At 50.0% G+C, this 15,977-nt stretch overlaps 3 protein-coding genes across 14 annotated transcripts in view; 1 reads left to right on the top strand and 2 right to left on the bottom strand.

The window, feature by feature from the left end:
• The window catches only part of LOC125181876 (C-type lectin domain family 2 member B-like), a 42,345-nt gene extending 40,586 nt beyond the window's left edge, over window positions 1–1,759 (bottom strand). The window contains exon 1 of one of the 4 annotated variants that reach the window (XM_066986866.1): window positions 1,622–1,756. The gene's annotated coding sequence lies outside the window, so the exon portion shown is untranslated. Of the gene's footprint in view, window positions 1–1,621 lie in introns of all 4 variants that reach the window. The other 3 variants (XM_066986865.1, XM_066986863.1, XM_066986867.1) reach the window with 3 other exon arrangements.
• Window positions 1,760–2,609: 850 nt separating this feature from the next.
• On the top strand, window positions 2,610–7,699 carry LOC106029346 (C-type lectin domain family 2 member D-like). 8 transcript variants are annotated; one of them, XM_066986876.1, is made up of 7 exons: window positions 2,610–2,628; window positions 4,410–4,635; window positions 5,009–5,062; window positions 5,484–5,576; window positions 5,984–6,159; window positions 6,271–6,374; window positions 6,670–7,699. In XM_066986876.1, the coding sequence occupies exons 2-7, from the start codon at window positions 4,611–4,613 to the stop codon at window positions 6,809–6,811; spliced, it is 594 nt and encodes a 197-aa protein (XP_066842977.1). In that variant the 5' UTR covers window positions 2,610–2,628; window positions 4,410–4,610; the 3' UTR covers window positions 6,812–7,699. The 8 variants fall into 8 exon arrangements, with proteins under 8 accessions (XP_066842977.1, XP_013026076.2, XP_047912212.1 ...); XM_013170622.3 differs by lacking the exon at window positions 2,610–2,628 and adding an exon at window positions 2,635–3,073 and having other exon boundaries at window positions 5,009–5,129; XM_048056255.2 differs by lacking the exon at window positions 2,610–2,628 and adding an exon at window positions 2,635–3,073 and having other exon boundaries at window positions 5,009–5,109.
• Window positions 6,336–13,816, bottom strand: LOC125181495 (killer cell lectin-like receptor subfamily B member 1A). Of its 2 annotated transcripts, none has more exons than XM_066986873.1 (7): window positions 12,214–13,816; window positions 11,884–12,130; window positions 10,173–10,964; window positions 9,366–9,455; window positions 8,946–9,089; window positions 8,449–8,603; window positions 6,336–8,150 (listed from the first exon to the last, which is right to left on the bottom strand). In XM_066986873.1, the coding sequence occupies exons 3-7, from the start codon at window positions 10,249–10,251 to the stop codon at window positions 8,031–8,033; spliced, it is 588 nt and encodes a 195-aa protein (XP_066842974.1). In that variant the 5' UTR covers window positions 10,252–10,964; window positions 11,884–12,130; window positions 12,214–13,816; the 3' UTR covers window positions 6,336–8,030. The 2 variants fall into 2 exon arrangements, with proteins under 2 accessions (XP_066842974.1, XP_066842973.1); XM_066986872.1 differs by having other exon boundaries at window positions 9,366–9,604.
• Window positions 13,817–15,977: the final 2,161 nt, after the last annotated feature.

Here is a 15,977-nt window from a genome sequence, read left to right on the forward strand (position 1 = left end):
TTCCAGTGTGCTAGTAAACAGCCCAAAGGGGAGGATCGCGGTACCGAAGCATTACCGCCCAGAATACTTTTAAGTTTTTCCATTATCAGCTATAGCTTTTACCAAACCGAACCAGATGCTGAGCCTGCAGCAAAACCAGACCACTGATGCTGAACCTGCAGCGCTTTCGCGACTGTCTGACGGACGGCGCCTAGGCTTACCACGGGAATTCCCTAGCCCAACCGTGCGTGGCTTTCGCCGCGTCTGACCGGCAGGCTCCCAGACCAGATCGGTACCGATTACCAGAAAGCGCCTTTTTCTTACCCTTTCAGAGGTACGTTGTGAGCAGCGGGGGTCGGTCGCGGCCGATGGCTCCCCGAGAAACTGCTCGGTGCCGGCTGGAGCGTGATCAGTTCGCGAGCCGCCTCAGCAGTGCCCACGAGGTCCCATCTGGGTCGCCAAAATGTTAGCGTTCATGAAAACACATAATCCACAAAGTGATTATATGAAGGTGCTTTATTAGGCGCCGGAAGTTAGGGGCATGCCTGCCCAAATCTAACTTCGTCTGATTTGTTCTCTTCGTTCTCTTTTATCTCCTAAGATACTACATATGCATTAGGTTTCACAACTCATCTATGCATATTCATTTCCTAGCTCCGCCTAGCCTCGCTTCGTATGCTAATTATCTTATCAGTCCTTCTGCGCTTGCGTACTACTCTCTGGTGGTCGTCCGGGTGGTCGTCGGGATGAAGTAAGATGTCTTCATCAGAGTTGAACTTTTTAACCTTTCCTTTTCACGCATGCTCTCTGAGCCCTTGGTCTCAGTCCAAACCGCAAGGTTGGTTTGACCCAGTTCCCAGAGTCCAAGAAGCCCCAGTTATCTAGATGTCTTGCAAATTGAGCATTCTTTTAATCCTCCTTACTCCTCATCATGAATTGGTGCATTCTCCCTTGCACATATATTTTGTATCTTCCAAGCGCAGCCTCGGAACAGTACATCGCAAATGTAACATACTAAACAATATTGTATTATTTCTTCTTCTATTACTAACAGTATGAGCTGCATTCTTCCTTTTCATTCCCTCCCAGGAAAAACACAAAGAAAGCAGCCAGCTGCCTTAGCTAGAAAAGAGACTGGGAAAGCCCTCCCAAAGAAACGAACAGGACAAAAAAAAAAAAAAACAGATGGAAATGTTTAAAAACAGCTTAATAAAAACAAACCCTAGGAGTTCTAAACATCTGCAAGAAAATTCACACGGCCCTTGAGGCAGCAGAAGCTTCAATAAAGCCAGCTGAAAAGGAACAATTTGGGCAACGTGCGTTTTTTTTTTTTGGCTCTTCTCGCAGAAACACACGAGTGGCATGTGAGCTCACTGGGTGTGCAGTTTTGGCATTCAAAAAGAGAGAGAACGAGAGGAGAATGAGAAAAAAACAGCGCAAACGTGAAAAGAAAAGCGAGAATGAGACAACGAGGGTGGAAAAACGGGAGAGGGCAAAGGAACAAAAAAAACTTAGGAAAAAAAGAAAGAAAGAAGATGGAAACCCGCCCTGACTGGCTGCTCCTTCCCTCCCCATCTCAGCCCCTAGCCGAGTGTTGCTTGCTCAGCCGACCCCAAATTTTTCTGCTCAGATGTGGACTTACCCTAAGAGCAGTGTGTCTACTCCTGGTGTCTTACGTCTTCTTGCTTCTGCTCCAGTTCAATGAATGAGAGGAGTAGACACTGCTCGTGCCGGAGTGTCACCTAAGAGCAAGGGGAGGGGTATGGCTCAGCCTATGAGCCTGCAGAAGAGCAGAAGTAGGAACGCCTCTCTTGACCAAAAAGGCAAAACAAGTCAAAACCTCCCTGGTTGGTGCTTGAACTTCTGTTTTAAATGTTTTGCTGTTGACAAAAGAGGAAGGAAAACAACCTTCTGTTTTTTTTTATTGAAGAAACCCAGTGGGAGGAATATAAGGAATATATGCTCCTCATCCCCGACACCCCTTGGCATTGCAAATTGCTCCCTAAAGTCCCCCAAAATGTATTATTATTTTTTTCCCCAGGCATGTCCCAGCACCTCTGTGGTTAAAGGCGGCTGTGCTGCTGCTGCCCAGTCTCCTCCCAGTCTCAGCCATGATTGTTCAGAGCATCCAGGGCGAGTTCTGCCCGTGCCAGCAGGGTGTGGCTTTCTCGCTGGACCAAAACCCGGTTGTTTTGCCCCAGAAAATTATTGCGTGCCGTGTTGTTCCTAATCTCTCTTCTCCCTGATTCCTCCAATGCTGCGTGAGTGGGGACGTTACCAAAGGTGTGGATCAGCGATCGGTGTGCTGAGAAACCTTTTTTTTTTTTTCCCCTTCTAAATACTCCCCCTGCTCTAACCACTCCCCCTTGATAATGACGATATTTAGGAGAAGTGGCCAAAAAATAAAAATAAAAATAAAAACCTTTTTTCTTTAAGCAAATATTTTCCTTTGACCTCGCGGAGCTAAAAATAAATGGGAGGCTGCTGCCTAGAGCTGTCGTAAGAGAGAAAACCACCAGCTTTCCGGTACAAAACATCTTATTTCTGCCCGCTTACTTCTGGCTGTCGAGCCCAGAAGCAGCTTTGTTTTCCTGTCTTCTTTCCTTTGTTTTCGTCTGAGACAGAGAGGCACCAGCAGTGCCAAATAATGTAAATAACCTTTTTTTTTTTTTCTGATGCTGGTGGGGGCAGAGAGTACTTGCTTTGTGCCCATGACTCGGAGGCAGCTACGGACACCCCGCGCTTGCTGATTTTTATTCTCTAAGCAGACACCGCAGAGTCTTTGCTGTTTTTCTGTAGGAGTTTCATGGAGCTGGAAAAAAAAAACAAAACAAAACAACAAAAAAAAAAACGCTGTGGGCAGATTGTGCTGCCATCCTCGGGAACTTTTTACATTTTTGGCAACAGGGCTCAAAGCCCCACGGGCAACCCAGCCTCTGTCCACTCAGTTCTGTGGCAATGCCACGTCTCGGCACGGGGTTGAAAAGCCTCCAGCTGGTCCGCAGAGGGTCGAAAAGCCTTGAGTCGAAGAGCCGGGGAGCTGAAATTGGGTTTCCAGATACCTGCACGTGCTGCCCTTCCCTTGGACCAAGCGGTGAGCTACAGGGACGCGAGCCCTGCGAGGTTTGGGCAAAGAATGTCTGAGCCTAATTCCAGGGATTTTTTGAGCTAAAAACAAAAGAAGGGAGTTAACCTGTGCAGCTGCACAGTGACCAGCTGGAGTAATTTATTAAACCACCATTTGCTTGCCAGCAGCTAATTTAATTTAATGGGGGGGGAGGAGAGTGCCTGCAGAATGTGCTGGAGGATGCGGGTGAGCTACGATTTGGGCACAGGGCGGCTGCTGCTGCTGGGTGGATTTGGCTTATCCGAGCTGTTGTGTTGAGCTTATGGGGCAAGATTTGGGGAGCAGGGGGTGCCCACGAAGGAGCAGCAATGATGAAGAGTTAGGGACCAGCCTCAACCCCATTCCCCTGCCCAGCTCATGGGGAGCAGGTAGAAGAGGGTGGATGGGGCGGAATTTGGTTTTGTTTTGCTTTTAGCCCTCCCTGCTGCAGTCTGTTATTAGCAGGCAATAAATTACAATCTGTCTGTGCTGAGGCTGTTTTCGCTGTGTTGGTGATCCTTTCTCCTTTTCTCAACCCTTGAGCTTTCTTTTCATCCTATTTTCTCCCTCATCCCTTTGAGGATGGGGAGCAGGAGCAGCCTGATGGAGCCGAGCTGCCCATCAGCACCAAACAACCAGGCATGGGGTTTCTGTCCTTTTTTTTTTTTTTTTTTCGCTTGGATTCCTCTTTCCTGGACAAAGAGCCTTTGTTTTCCTTGCCACGTGTTTGGTGAGGGTGCTGCTGGATCAGGCAGTAAATTCCCTTCCCACTGGAGCCATGAAACTGAGACCAGAGTTTGCTCCTACTGATTTCAGCGTCCTATCTGATGTGAAAACAGCCTTTATTGCCTTTCTTTTTTTTTTTTTTTTCCTCCAAAACACACCAAGCTGTAGTCTGGAGCAGGAGCAATTTGGCTTTTGGGGACGAGTTGGTGCTGAGGAGGGTGGCAAAGAGCTGCTGCAAGGCAGCAAAGCTCTGCCTAGGTCCAACTTTATCCAAAATGGAGCAATTAAAACACAAACAAACAAAAAAAAAATACAACTTTTTATTCTTCCCCGTGGAAATAAAGAGCCAGCCTGGTTTTGCCTGGAAAATTCTTGTTGTGAACTGAAGGAGAAAAAACAACCAGATGTTCTGGATCTGCGCAGTGTTTTGCCTCTGTTTACAGAAAACAATCAGCTGGGCTTTGTTCAGCACACCTGGAGGCTCTTCCTTTAAAAAGCCTGAGCTCTTTTTGAGATGCAAATGATTCGGTGGCAATAGCTTCATCTGTGGGTTTCTTGTTTTATTGTTAGTTTTTCTTTTTCATTTATGTATTTTCAGTTGTGAGCTGGGACATTTTCTGCAGCCTGTGGGGTTGAACGAAGCTTGGGGTAAATATAAACAGCAAGAAATGAGGATGTTTTCCCGTGGACTTTAAGAAAACGGTGTGTCCGGGCCTAAAATAGCATTTCGGATATTTTTTACAAGAACTGGCTGGAAAACAAAAACAAAAACAGAACAGGAAAGAAAGTGACTTTGAGGATGGCAGAAGCCCTTCCTGATGCAGGTAAATAACCCCCATGCCCTTTTCTTAGGGGTTTTAGGGGGTTGCCCTGCATGCAATGGGTGGTTTGGGGGTTGCTCGGATTTTGGGGTTATGTTGCTCAAGTGGGTTCTGGTGGGCTGTCAAGTGGAGTGGGGGCTGGAGCCAAAAAAACGTTGAAGAAATGGGGAAGTTATTGGGACAGCACTTCCCCACGACAAACAGAAGGTGCTGAAATGGTTTCCTGGCTTGGATAAGGGGATGAGCTGCTGCTGCTGCCTTTGGGCTGGCCCTAATGGGTGCAGAGGGGTGTGTGGGGCCAGATCCTGCTCACGGGGCCAGGCAGGAGGTAGAGGGGCTCCTCCACGTCCTTACCAGCCCCTTGGCTTTGGTGCAGGTGAGGACCCCGCTGCTGCGATGATGCCCCCGCGCCGAGGAGCGAAGGAGATGAGTGAGCACCGGTCCTGTTTTGGGGACGCCGCGGTGCTTCTGGAGGTCGTGGCAGGGCTTAGAGCTACGTGGGCATAATTTAATTTAATTAAAATAGCTGGGGAGAGGGGCGTAAGGAAGGGAAAGCTGTGAGAGGCATGGGCTGGCCCGAGCTGTGGGTGTGGGTGCAATGCCCGTCTCCAGAGCTCAAAGGGGATGGAGGTGATGCAATGAGCTCAGGCAGCCCTAAAAAAACTCGGAGGCCAACGGCAGCCTCTGAGCTGAGCCTTTTCCCCCTGATATGTGCTTTCTGGGTGTATTTTCAGGTGCTGGGGGGAATAGAGGGGCAGTGGGGAGCTCGGGGGGGCTCTTGGAGGCGCTCGCACCCTGTGTTTGCTGACCGTGCCTCTCCTCCATGCTCTGTTGCCTTGTTCTCCCTCCAGCTTTTAGCCTCAAGTGCCTTAAGGACAAAATGGTCCCCATCGGGGTCACCGTGCTCGTGGCAGCGTTGCTGATCTCCGTCATTGCCCTGGCAGGTAAGAGGATGGAGGTGGCCCCCCCAAAATCCTCTCCTCCCCTTTAGAAAACCCAGCAGTGAGCATGGGGCAGGGGCTGGGCATGGGATGCCAAGGGAAAACCTGGAAGGGGAAAAAATTTGTCCCTAAAGGGGCCAAAACAGCCCCGAAACACTCAGCTCCAGGAGGAAGCTGCGGAAAGACCTTTATGGAGAGGGAAGGAGGTGTTTATTTCAGCCCCAAGTGGCTTCTGGAGCTGAAAATGAATATTTTGAACGTGAACAGGAAAATGAAAACGACAGAAATAAAATGAGAAGTGAAAATGAACGTGTTTTTTTAACACGAGGGGTTGGACCTCACAAATCATCACCACCGATTAAAATACACCGGGCAAGGGTTTCACCAGAACTCCTCCTGCTTATTTCCAGCCAGGAAATGTCCGTCCTGCCCCTCTCCCATCCTTCCCAGCTGCTCGGAGAACGGCATCGGGTTCGGGGAGAAATGCTTCTACTTCGTGGAGGAGGAGGCCGACTGGAACAGGAGCCAGAGCTTCTGCCTTTCCCGACGAGCCCAGCTGGCCACCATCGACAGCCAGGAGGACTTGGTTAAATGAGGGATTTGCCGGCTGCTGGGGTGGCTTTTTGGGAAGCAGCTGTGGGGTTCCTTGGAGGGTGTCAGGTGAAGATGGGCACAACATTTCTTTTTTGCTTTCCAGCACTTCCTATTGCGCTACGGGCGTGCTTTGCACTACTGGGTCGGTCTGCAACGGGAGGGATCCAACCCCTGGAGATGGTTCAACGGGTCTCTCTTCAACAACCTGTACGTCCTGGCTTCTTTTTCTTATTGTTTTTTTAATGGGCTGGGAGCAATTAACCGCCCCTTTTTCTAATGCTTGGTCTTCGCGAAGCAGCTTGTGGATGCAGAGGGCATCCCTGGATGAACCCATATGGGATCGAGCAACCAAAAATATTCCTTCCTTCGTGGAAGGAGGCAGATTTGGCTTTGCATGGGGGTCATTGTCCGCTGGAAAGGATTCTTCCTGCCCCTTCCAGCACCGTTTGCTTGTATGGGAGATGCTCAGCCCCTTGACTTCTCCTGCTGCTGCTCTGTGCAGGTTCGATATCCGGGGCAATGGCCAATGTGCCTACATCAACCTCGACGGGGTCAGCAGCGACTGGTGCTCCCAGCTGAAGTATTCGGTCTGCAGCCACCCCTTGAAGAGCCCCAGGGGAGCGTGGAGGGGAGGAGAGCCCTGAGCTGCCCCCGCAGCATCCTCCTGAGTCCTGGAGTCGCCTCCGAATTTCCACCGTGAAGATGACGAAGAGAAAGCTGCTATCATTAAACCCCCTTGTGTAGGGTTCCTGACGGTACATTATTTAAAAAAAAAAACAAGTCTTAATTTATTTTAACTTCAGCTTGCAGAAGTAGAAACTCCTCGAAGCAACAGCGTGGAGCTCTGGGATCAAAGGATCCTTCAACCGCTGGTGTCTTTGCGGCAGTTGCAGAGAGACTTGGGAATACCCAAGAGGTTTGGAAAAAATATTTGTCCAGCACTCTGAAGCTTAATCCTGAGGGCTTGGTGCCCTTGTTTGGGGGATTCAGAGGTAGGGGGAGAAAGGGAAAGCAGAGGAGTGAAGCAGAGCTGGGAGAAGCCACCAGCCTTGAAGCTCTGGAGCTGCTTTTTGGCATCCCGGTGCCGTGTCCCATCCCGTTTGTGCCTTGTCGTGGCTCCCTCGGGCGAAGCTGTGCTTAAATCTTGGTGGCCTCTTTCTGGCAAATCCAGTGCAACGGCGTGCCGCACGTGTGGGAGCGGAGCTGCCCCTTCCACATCGATGCACAGGCGTTCGCCCTCCTTTCCCCCATCACCTGCAGCCTGGGGAGCACCGTAAGCACGATTTTAATCAGCCCAACAAAAAGCGCTTGGATGCTGCTTCCAGCAGCAACGTTTCAGTTCATCAGATGTTTTTTTTCCCCAAAAAAGACCCTTAAAACGAGTCAGCTGTTCAGCTTGGAGCGTACCACCCCGTTTGCCTCCTGTTTCTCCAGAGAAAGCAATTTTCCAGCTTCTGCCCCACAAAAAATCACTCGTTTCTCCTCCCCACACACCATCTGCTTTGTCTAATAAATATTTATCTCTCCCAAAAGCTCTTCTTTTTTTTTTTTTTTTTTTTAATATCGGAGACACTGTGGCTACAGCAGGACCCCAGCTGCAAAATATCCTGGATTGGGGCATCTCATTTTAACTAGTTGAAATTTCCCTGCCTGAAATCGCAGGGAAAATACGTAGGAAAAATGCTTTAATCGCTTCTTCCTCCCCTTGCCGAGCAGCTGGGGGCTGTGGACCTGCACTGCCCAAATTTCATTTGCTCCCCACCAGCTCTGGAAGGATTTCTGGGGGAGTTTGCTGTTGAGGAATGGGATGAGCAACCCAAATTTCCCCCGGGATGGGGTTTTTGCACCGGGCTCGGGAACAACTCACAAATCATCCTGCAAAGGGGATCCATCCATCCACGTCCACCCCTCGCCCTGAGTCGGGATGGTGCTGAGTCCCATCCAGCTCCCCGCTATTTCTTTGCTCATGGCCCCGATGAAATCCTAGGGAAAGAGGAGGTGGGTCCCTTTCCCCCTTTTTCCCCCCCTTTTCTTCCCCCCTTCTCCCCCTTTTCTTCCCCCCTTTTTCTCCCTTTTCCCCCCCTTCACCCCTCTTTTCTCCCCCTTCTCTTATTTTATTATTTTATTATTATTTTATTATTTTATTACTATTATTTCCCCCCTCTATTATTATTATTTATTTTTCCCCGACATCCGTTTGTCTCTGCAATCCGGGCAGGCAGCACCAGCTGCAAAAATGTATCCGATTTGGGGTCGCGATGCTTCCTCTTTGGTCCTTTACCTTCTCCTCCACGCTCTTCAGCATCACCAGCTCTGCCCTCCTGTCCTTGCAGTCACCTCCTGCCTCTTTCCAGGGCAGGGTTTTTGCAGAAATCCGGTAGCATTTGGTGGCGAAGGGTTGCCAGCCCGTAGGGCAGAGCCAGCAGCCCTCGGCACCTGGGGCAGGGGTTGGGGATGTGAGCTGGGTAAGGGGCAAAGCTGGGGGACCCCTCCCCAGGACCCTCCCAAGCTTTTCTCAACCCCCTGGGTGTTGTTTTTTTTTTTTTAGGGGAAAAAAAATCTTTATGAGAACTGGGGGGAAAGCCGGGGTTGGAGGGATAGGAGCAGAGGTTGAAGGTACAAAGAGGGGTGCACGGAGAGGGGAAGGATAAAGGTGACAACACCGACGGAAAGCAGCAGGGTGGAGGGGTCCGGGGGGGCTTTCCCTCGCCGTCGTGCCCCGTTTTCTGCGTGGAGGGGCCCAAAGCAAGCCAGCACCCCCCTAACAGCGTGGGCTACCTGGTGCCTGGTGGCTCTCAGCCTCGCACAGCCGCTCTCTGAGCCCCAGCTGGAAGCAGTTCAGGGAGCGGTTGGAGCTGGAGGTGCCCTTGCCTGGGCAGGGTTCCCAGGAGCATGAACCAGTGGGGTTGAGGCCGTTTCCATCTGAAATTAGGGGGGCGGGATGGGTTTGACCCCAGGATTGCAAGCAGCGGGGTGAAACCCTTGCGCGGAGCCACCCTCGGGGTGGGATGGAGCAAGGTGCTGCCTGGGGGAGCAGGGATTTGTGGCAGCACAGGCATCAAACCCACAAAAAAAACCAGCCTGGTGGGGCCAGGAGCTGTTTTCTTGCTCTAAATACAGGCGAAATACGGAGCTGCCATGGCTTTTGGGGGGGATTTGATTTGTCTTCCCCCCACCCCACGGCACCCCGCCGCTCACCGTGTCGCTGCAGCAGCCACAGCACGATGCCTGCCAGGACGGCAGCCCCAATCCATCCGGCTCCCAGTATCGCCCAGTACCACCGGCGACCTGCAATGGGACCCAGACTAGGCGCGAAAACCGCATCGTTGCCGTCCCTGCCTTGTTTTAACGCCCTTTGGTTTGGTGTCCGCGTCATGGGGACGGTCACGTCTGTCACCCCCCTCGCCCTGCATCCTCCAAGGCGGCTTGGAGGGGAGCTGAGAAGCGAAAAATAAACACCCACAAGCTGCCTCCCTCGCTTGGCCGAGGCGATGAGCAGCAGCTCAGCTCCTCTGCACCCCGTGCTGCACCTGGGAGGGGGTTTGGGGGGTCCTGGCTCAAGGGAAGAACACAAAATTAAGCCTTGGGGTGCTCAAAGCCACGATTTCTGCTTGGTTGCACCCCGCCTGCAGAAGCCCTTGAGCTACGTAAGGAAGGGGAGCGTGCAAAAGCTCTGCAGGTAGCGGTGTCCTCGGGGGAATCCTCCTTGCAGCACGTTTCCCCCCCTCGTTTCTGAGAGATTTGGGGAAAGAAATCTGCTCGTGCAGCAGCTCTGAGCCTTAGCGGAGGCGGGCAGCAAACATCCTCGAGGAAAATGAGGATTTGGGCTGGAAAAAACCCTTTTCTCCCTGTGTTTTCCCCCCGTTAGGGTCCAGCAGCTCCGGGCTGGCATCAGGGACACCACCAGCACCGTTTGTAGGGCGTCCAGCCCACCTCCCCTAAAAGATATAGGGCCAAAGCCCAGAGGGACCCCAGCACCCACGGGTACGAAGCAAATCCACTCACCGGGAGGCTTTGGGAGCTGTGGGATGCCACCGGGACCCTGTGGCATCTCCAGGTCGGTGTAAACCGTTGTCACCGCCATCGCCGGCGGTCCCCAGGGAGCAGCAGAGCCAGGTCCAGGGGCAGAAAAACGAAATTATTATTATTTTTTTTTTTAATTATTTTTTCCTGGAGTTTAAGCTGGGTGAAGCGGCGCTGGGTGTCTGAGCCTCGCCTGCCGCCCTCTGCTCCTCGACCTGCTGCGGCCGCCCACAAAAAGCGGTTTCCAAAAGCGAAGCAGCCTCTGAGAGGTGCAAAAGGAAGGGCATATTGTTTAATTAGCATTAATTTTTTAAAAAAAAAAAAAAAAAGAAATATCAAAATAGAAAACATTAAAAAAGCAATAGCAACCCCTTCTTCGCTGGGAGAGGAGGGTCAGGGCAGGGCTTTCATCTCATTTATTATTATTTTTTAATGCAATTATCTTCTTGCATAGAGGTTTCTGCACCTTGGCACCAAGCTGGGGAGGGGACCGGGGGGGTAACGGGTGCTGCTCGCCCCCGCTGTGTCCCCACACCCCTCCACCACTTGCTGCAGCCCCAATTTTAATTCAGCTCCTGTCTCCTCCGGGCAAACCCCTCCATCCTCTAAGGGATGAGCATAATTCCCTTTTCCATGCAATTATCCCCAAAATTCCACTTCATGATCACTACCTCTCCCTTTCCCACCTTTGGAGGTGAGGATAAAACCTTGGAGGGGGGAGGGGGAAGAAGAAGCAGAAGCCACCAGTGCTCAGTCCCTCGGCCTCCAGCACCCCTGCAAGCCAGGGACAGGTATAAGAGACAGGTATTTTAGCAAAAATAAATATAATGAAATAGACTTTAGGGTAGAATTTGTGCGGCTGCTCCCTCTCTAACATTTTTTGCACAAGTGCTGCAAAAATGTGTCGTTGTCCCCCCCCAGCTGCAGCAGCCTGTGGTTTAGCACCTTTTCAGAACCTCATCCACAAGATGTAACAGATCAACACCTCGTTTTGTTTTGTGTCTTCTTTTTTTTTTAATTTTTAAGCCATCAAACCCCAAACCTCCCTGTCCTCAGCTCTTCCTGCCTCTGGGCTTTTGAATTTTCTTGGTTTCTCTTGGATTCTGCGCTTTCTCTCGTAAATAACCCCCAAGCGAATTTCTTTTCATGCTAAAGCACTTTGCAGCAGCAAGAAATCCAAGCCAGGATGAAATTTCCTTCCCATTTTTATTTTTTATTTTAATCTATGGGTCCCTTCCAACTCAGGATACTCTACGATTCTGTTTTTTAATTAATTCCTAGCATCCCTTTTTGCTCTGATTTATTTTTGCTCCTTTTCACCCCATAGTTTAGCACCTTCATTTAATTTAATTTAATTTAATTTAATTTAATTTTGATTTATTTTATTTTATTTTATTCTTTTATTTTATTTTATTTTATTTTATTCTATTTTTCATTTTATTTTATTATTTTATTCCTGCATTTTCTTCTCCCTTTCTCCTATTCTCACAAATGCTGGGCAAGCACGAAGAGATGCTTCACCCCAAACATCACCCCTATCATCGTCCTTCATTTAGATGGCTGGGGCTTTGGAGGCGCAAAATTTACATTTTCCATAAATTTCTTCAGCAAAAAATATTCCCATATTTGGGAATATGGGCAGTGAAGAGCCACCTCATTACGAAGGTTGGATGTAATGATTTCATCAACGAACCTTGCTGGATTTATCAGCCAAATTCAGGTTTGAGATATCCGAGCCCACGTCGCAGCCTCTCCACCCCAACTATTGCTCCAGAGAAAAGAGTACAAGGGTTGCAGAGCAAAGTGGTGGAAACGTCTCCTCTGTTTGGGGTGGAGAGGACCAAAATTGGTGGAATTAATGACGGAGAGGAGGTTTTCATGGAGAAGGGGTTGCACAAGCCTCCGTGGTTGGTGGTGGTGAACCAGCTGGAGAAATGCTCCTGGGGAAGAAAGGGGTGAAAAACCTGCAACTTTTCCCACTTTTACTGCCACCCATCCCAAAATCCAAAACACCTTCACTCACCAACCAACGCCAACTAGGTGACGGCTCCCATCATCGCAGCACGGACCCCCCCAGGCCTTTCTCGTCCCCTCTTAGGCTGGGGAAAACAACTGAAGCCCTGAGGTTTCCTCCTGCAGCAGCGCCCTGCTCTCCCTCCTGCTCTGCGAGGCAGCGGAGGATGTGGCTTTGCTCTGCACGATGTTTTTTGGTCAAACAAAGCAGATGAGAAATCATCATTCTCTACCAGACAGCCCCAAACGGGGATCCTAGGGCGCAGCAGAAAGGATGCGTCCATCCCATTACCCTTTGCCTACATTTTGTGTCTGTGCAAATTCATGTTGGGGATTTTTTAGGCGTCCTTTCAACACCCAAAATTTTGGTTCAAATTATTTTGCATCCAATGTGTGTTTTTTTTTTTTTTTTTTGTAAATTGTTTCCTCCTCCAAACCCCATCCTTCAGCCAAAACCCAGGGCTTGGTCCATCCCAGTGGCCCACCCCTTCTTTTCTGGTCCATCCCCTCTCTTTTGGGGCTGCAGCTGCCCAAAACTAACCTACAAACCCCCTTTTTATTCGACCACCCCAAACACAACCTTTCTGAACCCAAAACACATTATTATTATCTTATTTTCTCCGATAGAGGGAGTACTACACAAATACTACTCCTGCTCTGGATCACGGAAGCTTTGTTCCAGCTGAGCCAAAGCTCCCTCCAGGCATGGGTCCCAATTCTGGAAAACTTCAAAAATGACCGGATTAAAATTCAGGTTTGGGTTTGCAAAGGGCAAGGAGTAGGGGAATTGAGCTGGGCAAAATACATTTGTGCTTGCAGGGAGCAAACCAGCTATAAAGCTGCCGCCCAGCACGTGCAAAAAACGTTTTCCTCCATAAAAGTGATGTTTTCACCAGTCTGTGGCCAACCTAAAGGTGCTCTTTCAAAGCCAAGTGTGAAGTGACGCTGCTCTAGCTTTAAAAAAAAATAAAAAAAAATTTTGAAAGATGGTTTTCTTGCAAAATTTGTCATTTTTGAAGGAAATGGGGGTTGGACCTGATAATTCCTTGAGGTCCCTTCCAACCCTTACAATTCTGTGATTCTGTGAAAACAAAAAGCAAATTTCTAGAGACACCTCCTGCCTTGACTGCAGAGGGATTTGGTGCTCCGTTTATCTGCTGGTTTAAAAGCATTTCTCTGGCCTGAATATATGGCATTTGATGGAAAGCTTCCAGTGCCTTCTCATCGTGTGCTGCATGTTCTGCAGAGCTCCTGTGCCTCCAAGAGCTGCCCACAGCTTCAGCTGGGAGAAAACGTGTTTTTGCAAACGGGCAGGTGTCCGTTTCCAATGGAAATGTGTGCTTCCATTTTTATTTTTATTTTTTGGCCACTCCTCCTAAATATCATCATTAGCAAGGGGGAGTGGTTAGAGCAGGGGCAGTATTTAGAAGGGGAAAAAAAAAAAAAAAGGTTTCTCAGCACACCGATCGCTGATCCACACCTTTGGTAACATCCCCACTCACGCAGCATTGGAGGAATCAGGGAGAAGAGAGATTAGGAACAACAGGGCACGCAATAATTTCCTGAGGCAAAACAACCGGGTTCTGGTCCAGCGAGAAAGCCACACCCTGCTGGCATGGGCAGAACTCGCCCTGGATGCTCTGAACAATCATGGCTGAGACTGGGAGGAGACTTGGCAGCAGCAGCACAGCCGCCTTTAACCACAGAGGTGCTGGGACATGCCTGGGGAAAAAAATAATAATACATTTTGGGGGACTTTAGGGAGCAATTTGCAATGTCAAGGGGTGTCCGGGATGAGGAGCACGGTTCTTGTTGTCTCTGGGTGCTTTGTGCTTATTTTGCTGGGGCAATGTTAAATGAATGACCACGGTGGGAATGGATTTTGGGGTGCCGGGACAATGCCTTTGATTGGGAGGGTGCTGGGGTCTTGGGGACTCTCTACCACCAAGAAGAGGTTGGAGACCCACCCCTGTGCAAGGTGAGGAAGCTCAAGATGGAAAATGCTGGATGCTCAAGGTGAAAGGACCTCGATTTGGGAGCTCTCCTCCTCCTTCTGCACTCAACCAGGTGGCTCTACAGTGCCGTGGTGGAGGTTTCAATGAACGTTAGATGCTCTTGCGACAAGAATGAAAGCAGCAAGACCTGGTCGTGTCCTGTGTAATGACCACAAAGGGCTTGTTTTTCAGTCCTAGACCAACTGGTCCAGGGCAAGAAACCTGTGGCCATCTACCGATGGCTTTGCTGTCACATCTACCCATGCAGAAATGATTTTCATGCCCCTTCCCATAGGGTGGTGGGCTGAGACCTATCCTGGCACCTTACCGATAGGATCTTGTGTGTCCGTGACACAGAAAGGAGGTGGGATGGGGATCCTGCTCCAGCAGCTTTCAGTCCTTCTCCCCCTATACTTTGTGGGAAGCTCAAAAACCTGGCTGGGCTCAGCCAGCTCGAAGCAGGTGATGGATTCAACCCCGGCCCTAAAACCAGTGCGTTCCCCCTTTCCCAAGAAATGAACATGGTTGTGCTCTCAGTGCCCCAGTGGAGAGCTTTCCAATGGGCAAAAATGCAGTGAAAAGAGGGGGAAAGCACCAAAATGTATCCCAAAGGGTTGGCAGTGCCAAGCTGCCCCTGGATGCTGGAAATTCTGTGGAAGGCTGAGCCATATCCTCTACGCAACTACCATGATGAGCTGTATCCTCTTTGAAACTATCTGAAAGGAAGTTGTGGTGAGCTGGGGGTCGGCCTCTTTTCACAGATAATTAACGATAGCACTAGAGGAAATGGCTTCAAGTTGTAGTAGGGGAGGTTCAGGTTGGAAATTAGGAGACATTTTTTCCTCAGAAAGGGTGATTAGGACTTGGAAAAGGTTGCTCAGGGAGGTGTTGCAGTGACCATGAGATGGTGGAGTTCAGGATCTGATGTGGCAGGAGCAGAGTACCGAGCAGAATCACAACCCTGGACTTCAGCAGGGCCGATTTTGGCCTTCGCAAGCATTTGCTAGAGGATATCCCATGGGACAGGGTACTTGAAGGAAAAGGGGCCCAGGATAGCTGGTTAGCATTCAAGGACTGCTTCTTCTGAGCTCAAGATCAGAGCATCTCGACAGGTAGGAAGTCAGGAAAGAGAGACAGGAGACGGGCAGGTTAACCTGCATGATTAACCAGGGAACTGCTGGGCAAACTTGAGTGGAAGAGGAGAGTCTAAAGGTGATGGAAGGAGGGGCTGGTCACATGGGAGGAATATAAGGTTGTTGTCAGATACTGTAGGGAGGCAACTAGGAAAGCTAAGGCCTCCCTAGAATTAAACCTTACGAGAGGGGTCAAGGACAACAAAAGGGCAATACGTCACAGATAAAACTAACACTAGAGGCATTGTAGGCCCACTTTGCTTCACCAAGGGGAAGTTGTGCTCGACCAACCTGACAGCCTTTTATGAGGACATGACTGGGTGGATAGATGACGGTAAAGCAGTGGACGTGGCCTGTCTTGATTTCAGTAAAGCCTCTGACACCGTTTCCCACGGCATCTCAGCAGCTAAACTGAGGAAGTGTGGTCTGGACGATGGGGTAGTGAGGTGAACTGGCTGAAGGGAAGAAGCCAGGGGGTTGTGGTCAATGGGACGGAGTCGAGTTGGAGGCCTGTATCTAGTGGGGTCCCTCAGGGGTCTGTACTGGGAGACCTCGACAGGTTGGGGAATTGGGCAGGGAGACCCTACAACTACCTGAAAGGAAGGTGTGGGAAGCTGGGGGTCGGCCTCTTCTCACAGATAGCTAGT

Source organism: Anser cygnoides, chromosome 35, assembly GCF_040182565.1.
Source record: "Anser cygnoides isolate HZ-2024a breed goose chromosome 35, Taihu_goose_T2T_genome, whole genome shotgun sequence".
NCBI lineage: Eukaryota > Metazoa > Chordata > Aves > Anseriformes > Anatidae > Anser > Anser cygnoides.

Coding starts and splice junctions, on each gene's coding strand:
- LOC106029346 (XM_066986876.1), top strand. CDS start 4,611: ATGGCAGAAGCCCTTCCTGATGCAG. Junction 5,063..5,483: donor CCGAGGAGCGAAGGAGATGA/GTGAGCACCGGT, acceptor TTCTCCCTCCAG/CTTTTAGCCTCAAGTGCCTT. Junction 5,577..5,983: donor CTCCGTCATTGCCCTGGCAG/GTAAGAGGATGG, acceptor GCTTATTTCCAG/CCAGGAAATGTCCGTCCTGC.
- LOC125181495 (XM_066986872.1), bottom strand. CDS start 9,543: ATGACGCGGACACCAAACCAAAGGGCGTTAAAACAAGGCAGGGACGGC. Junction 9,090..9,365: donor GTGGCTGCTGCAGCGACACG/GTGAGCGGCGGG, acceptor CCCTAATTTCAG/ATGGAAACGGCCTCAACCCC. Junction 8,151..8,448: donor TGAAGAGCGTGGAGGAGAAG/GTAAAGGACCAA, acceptor CTCTTTCCCTAG/GATTTCATCGGGGCCATGAG.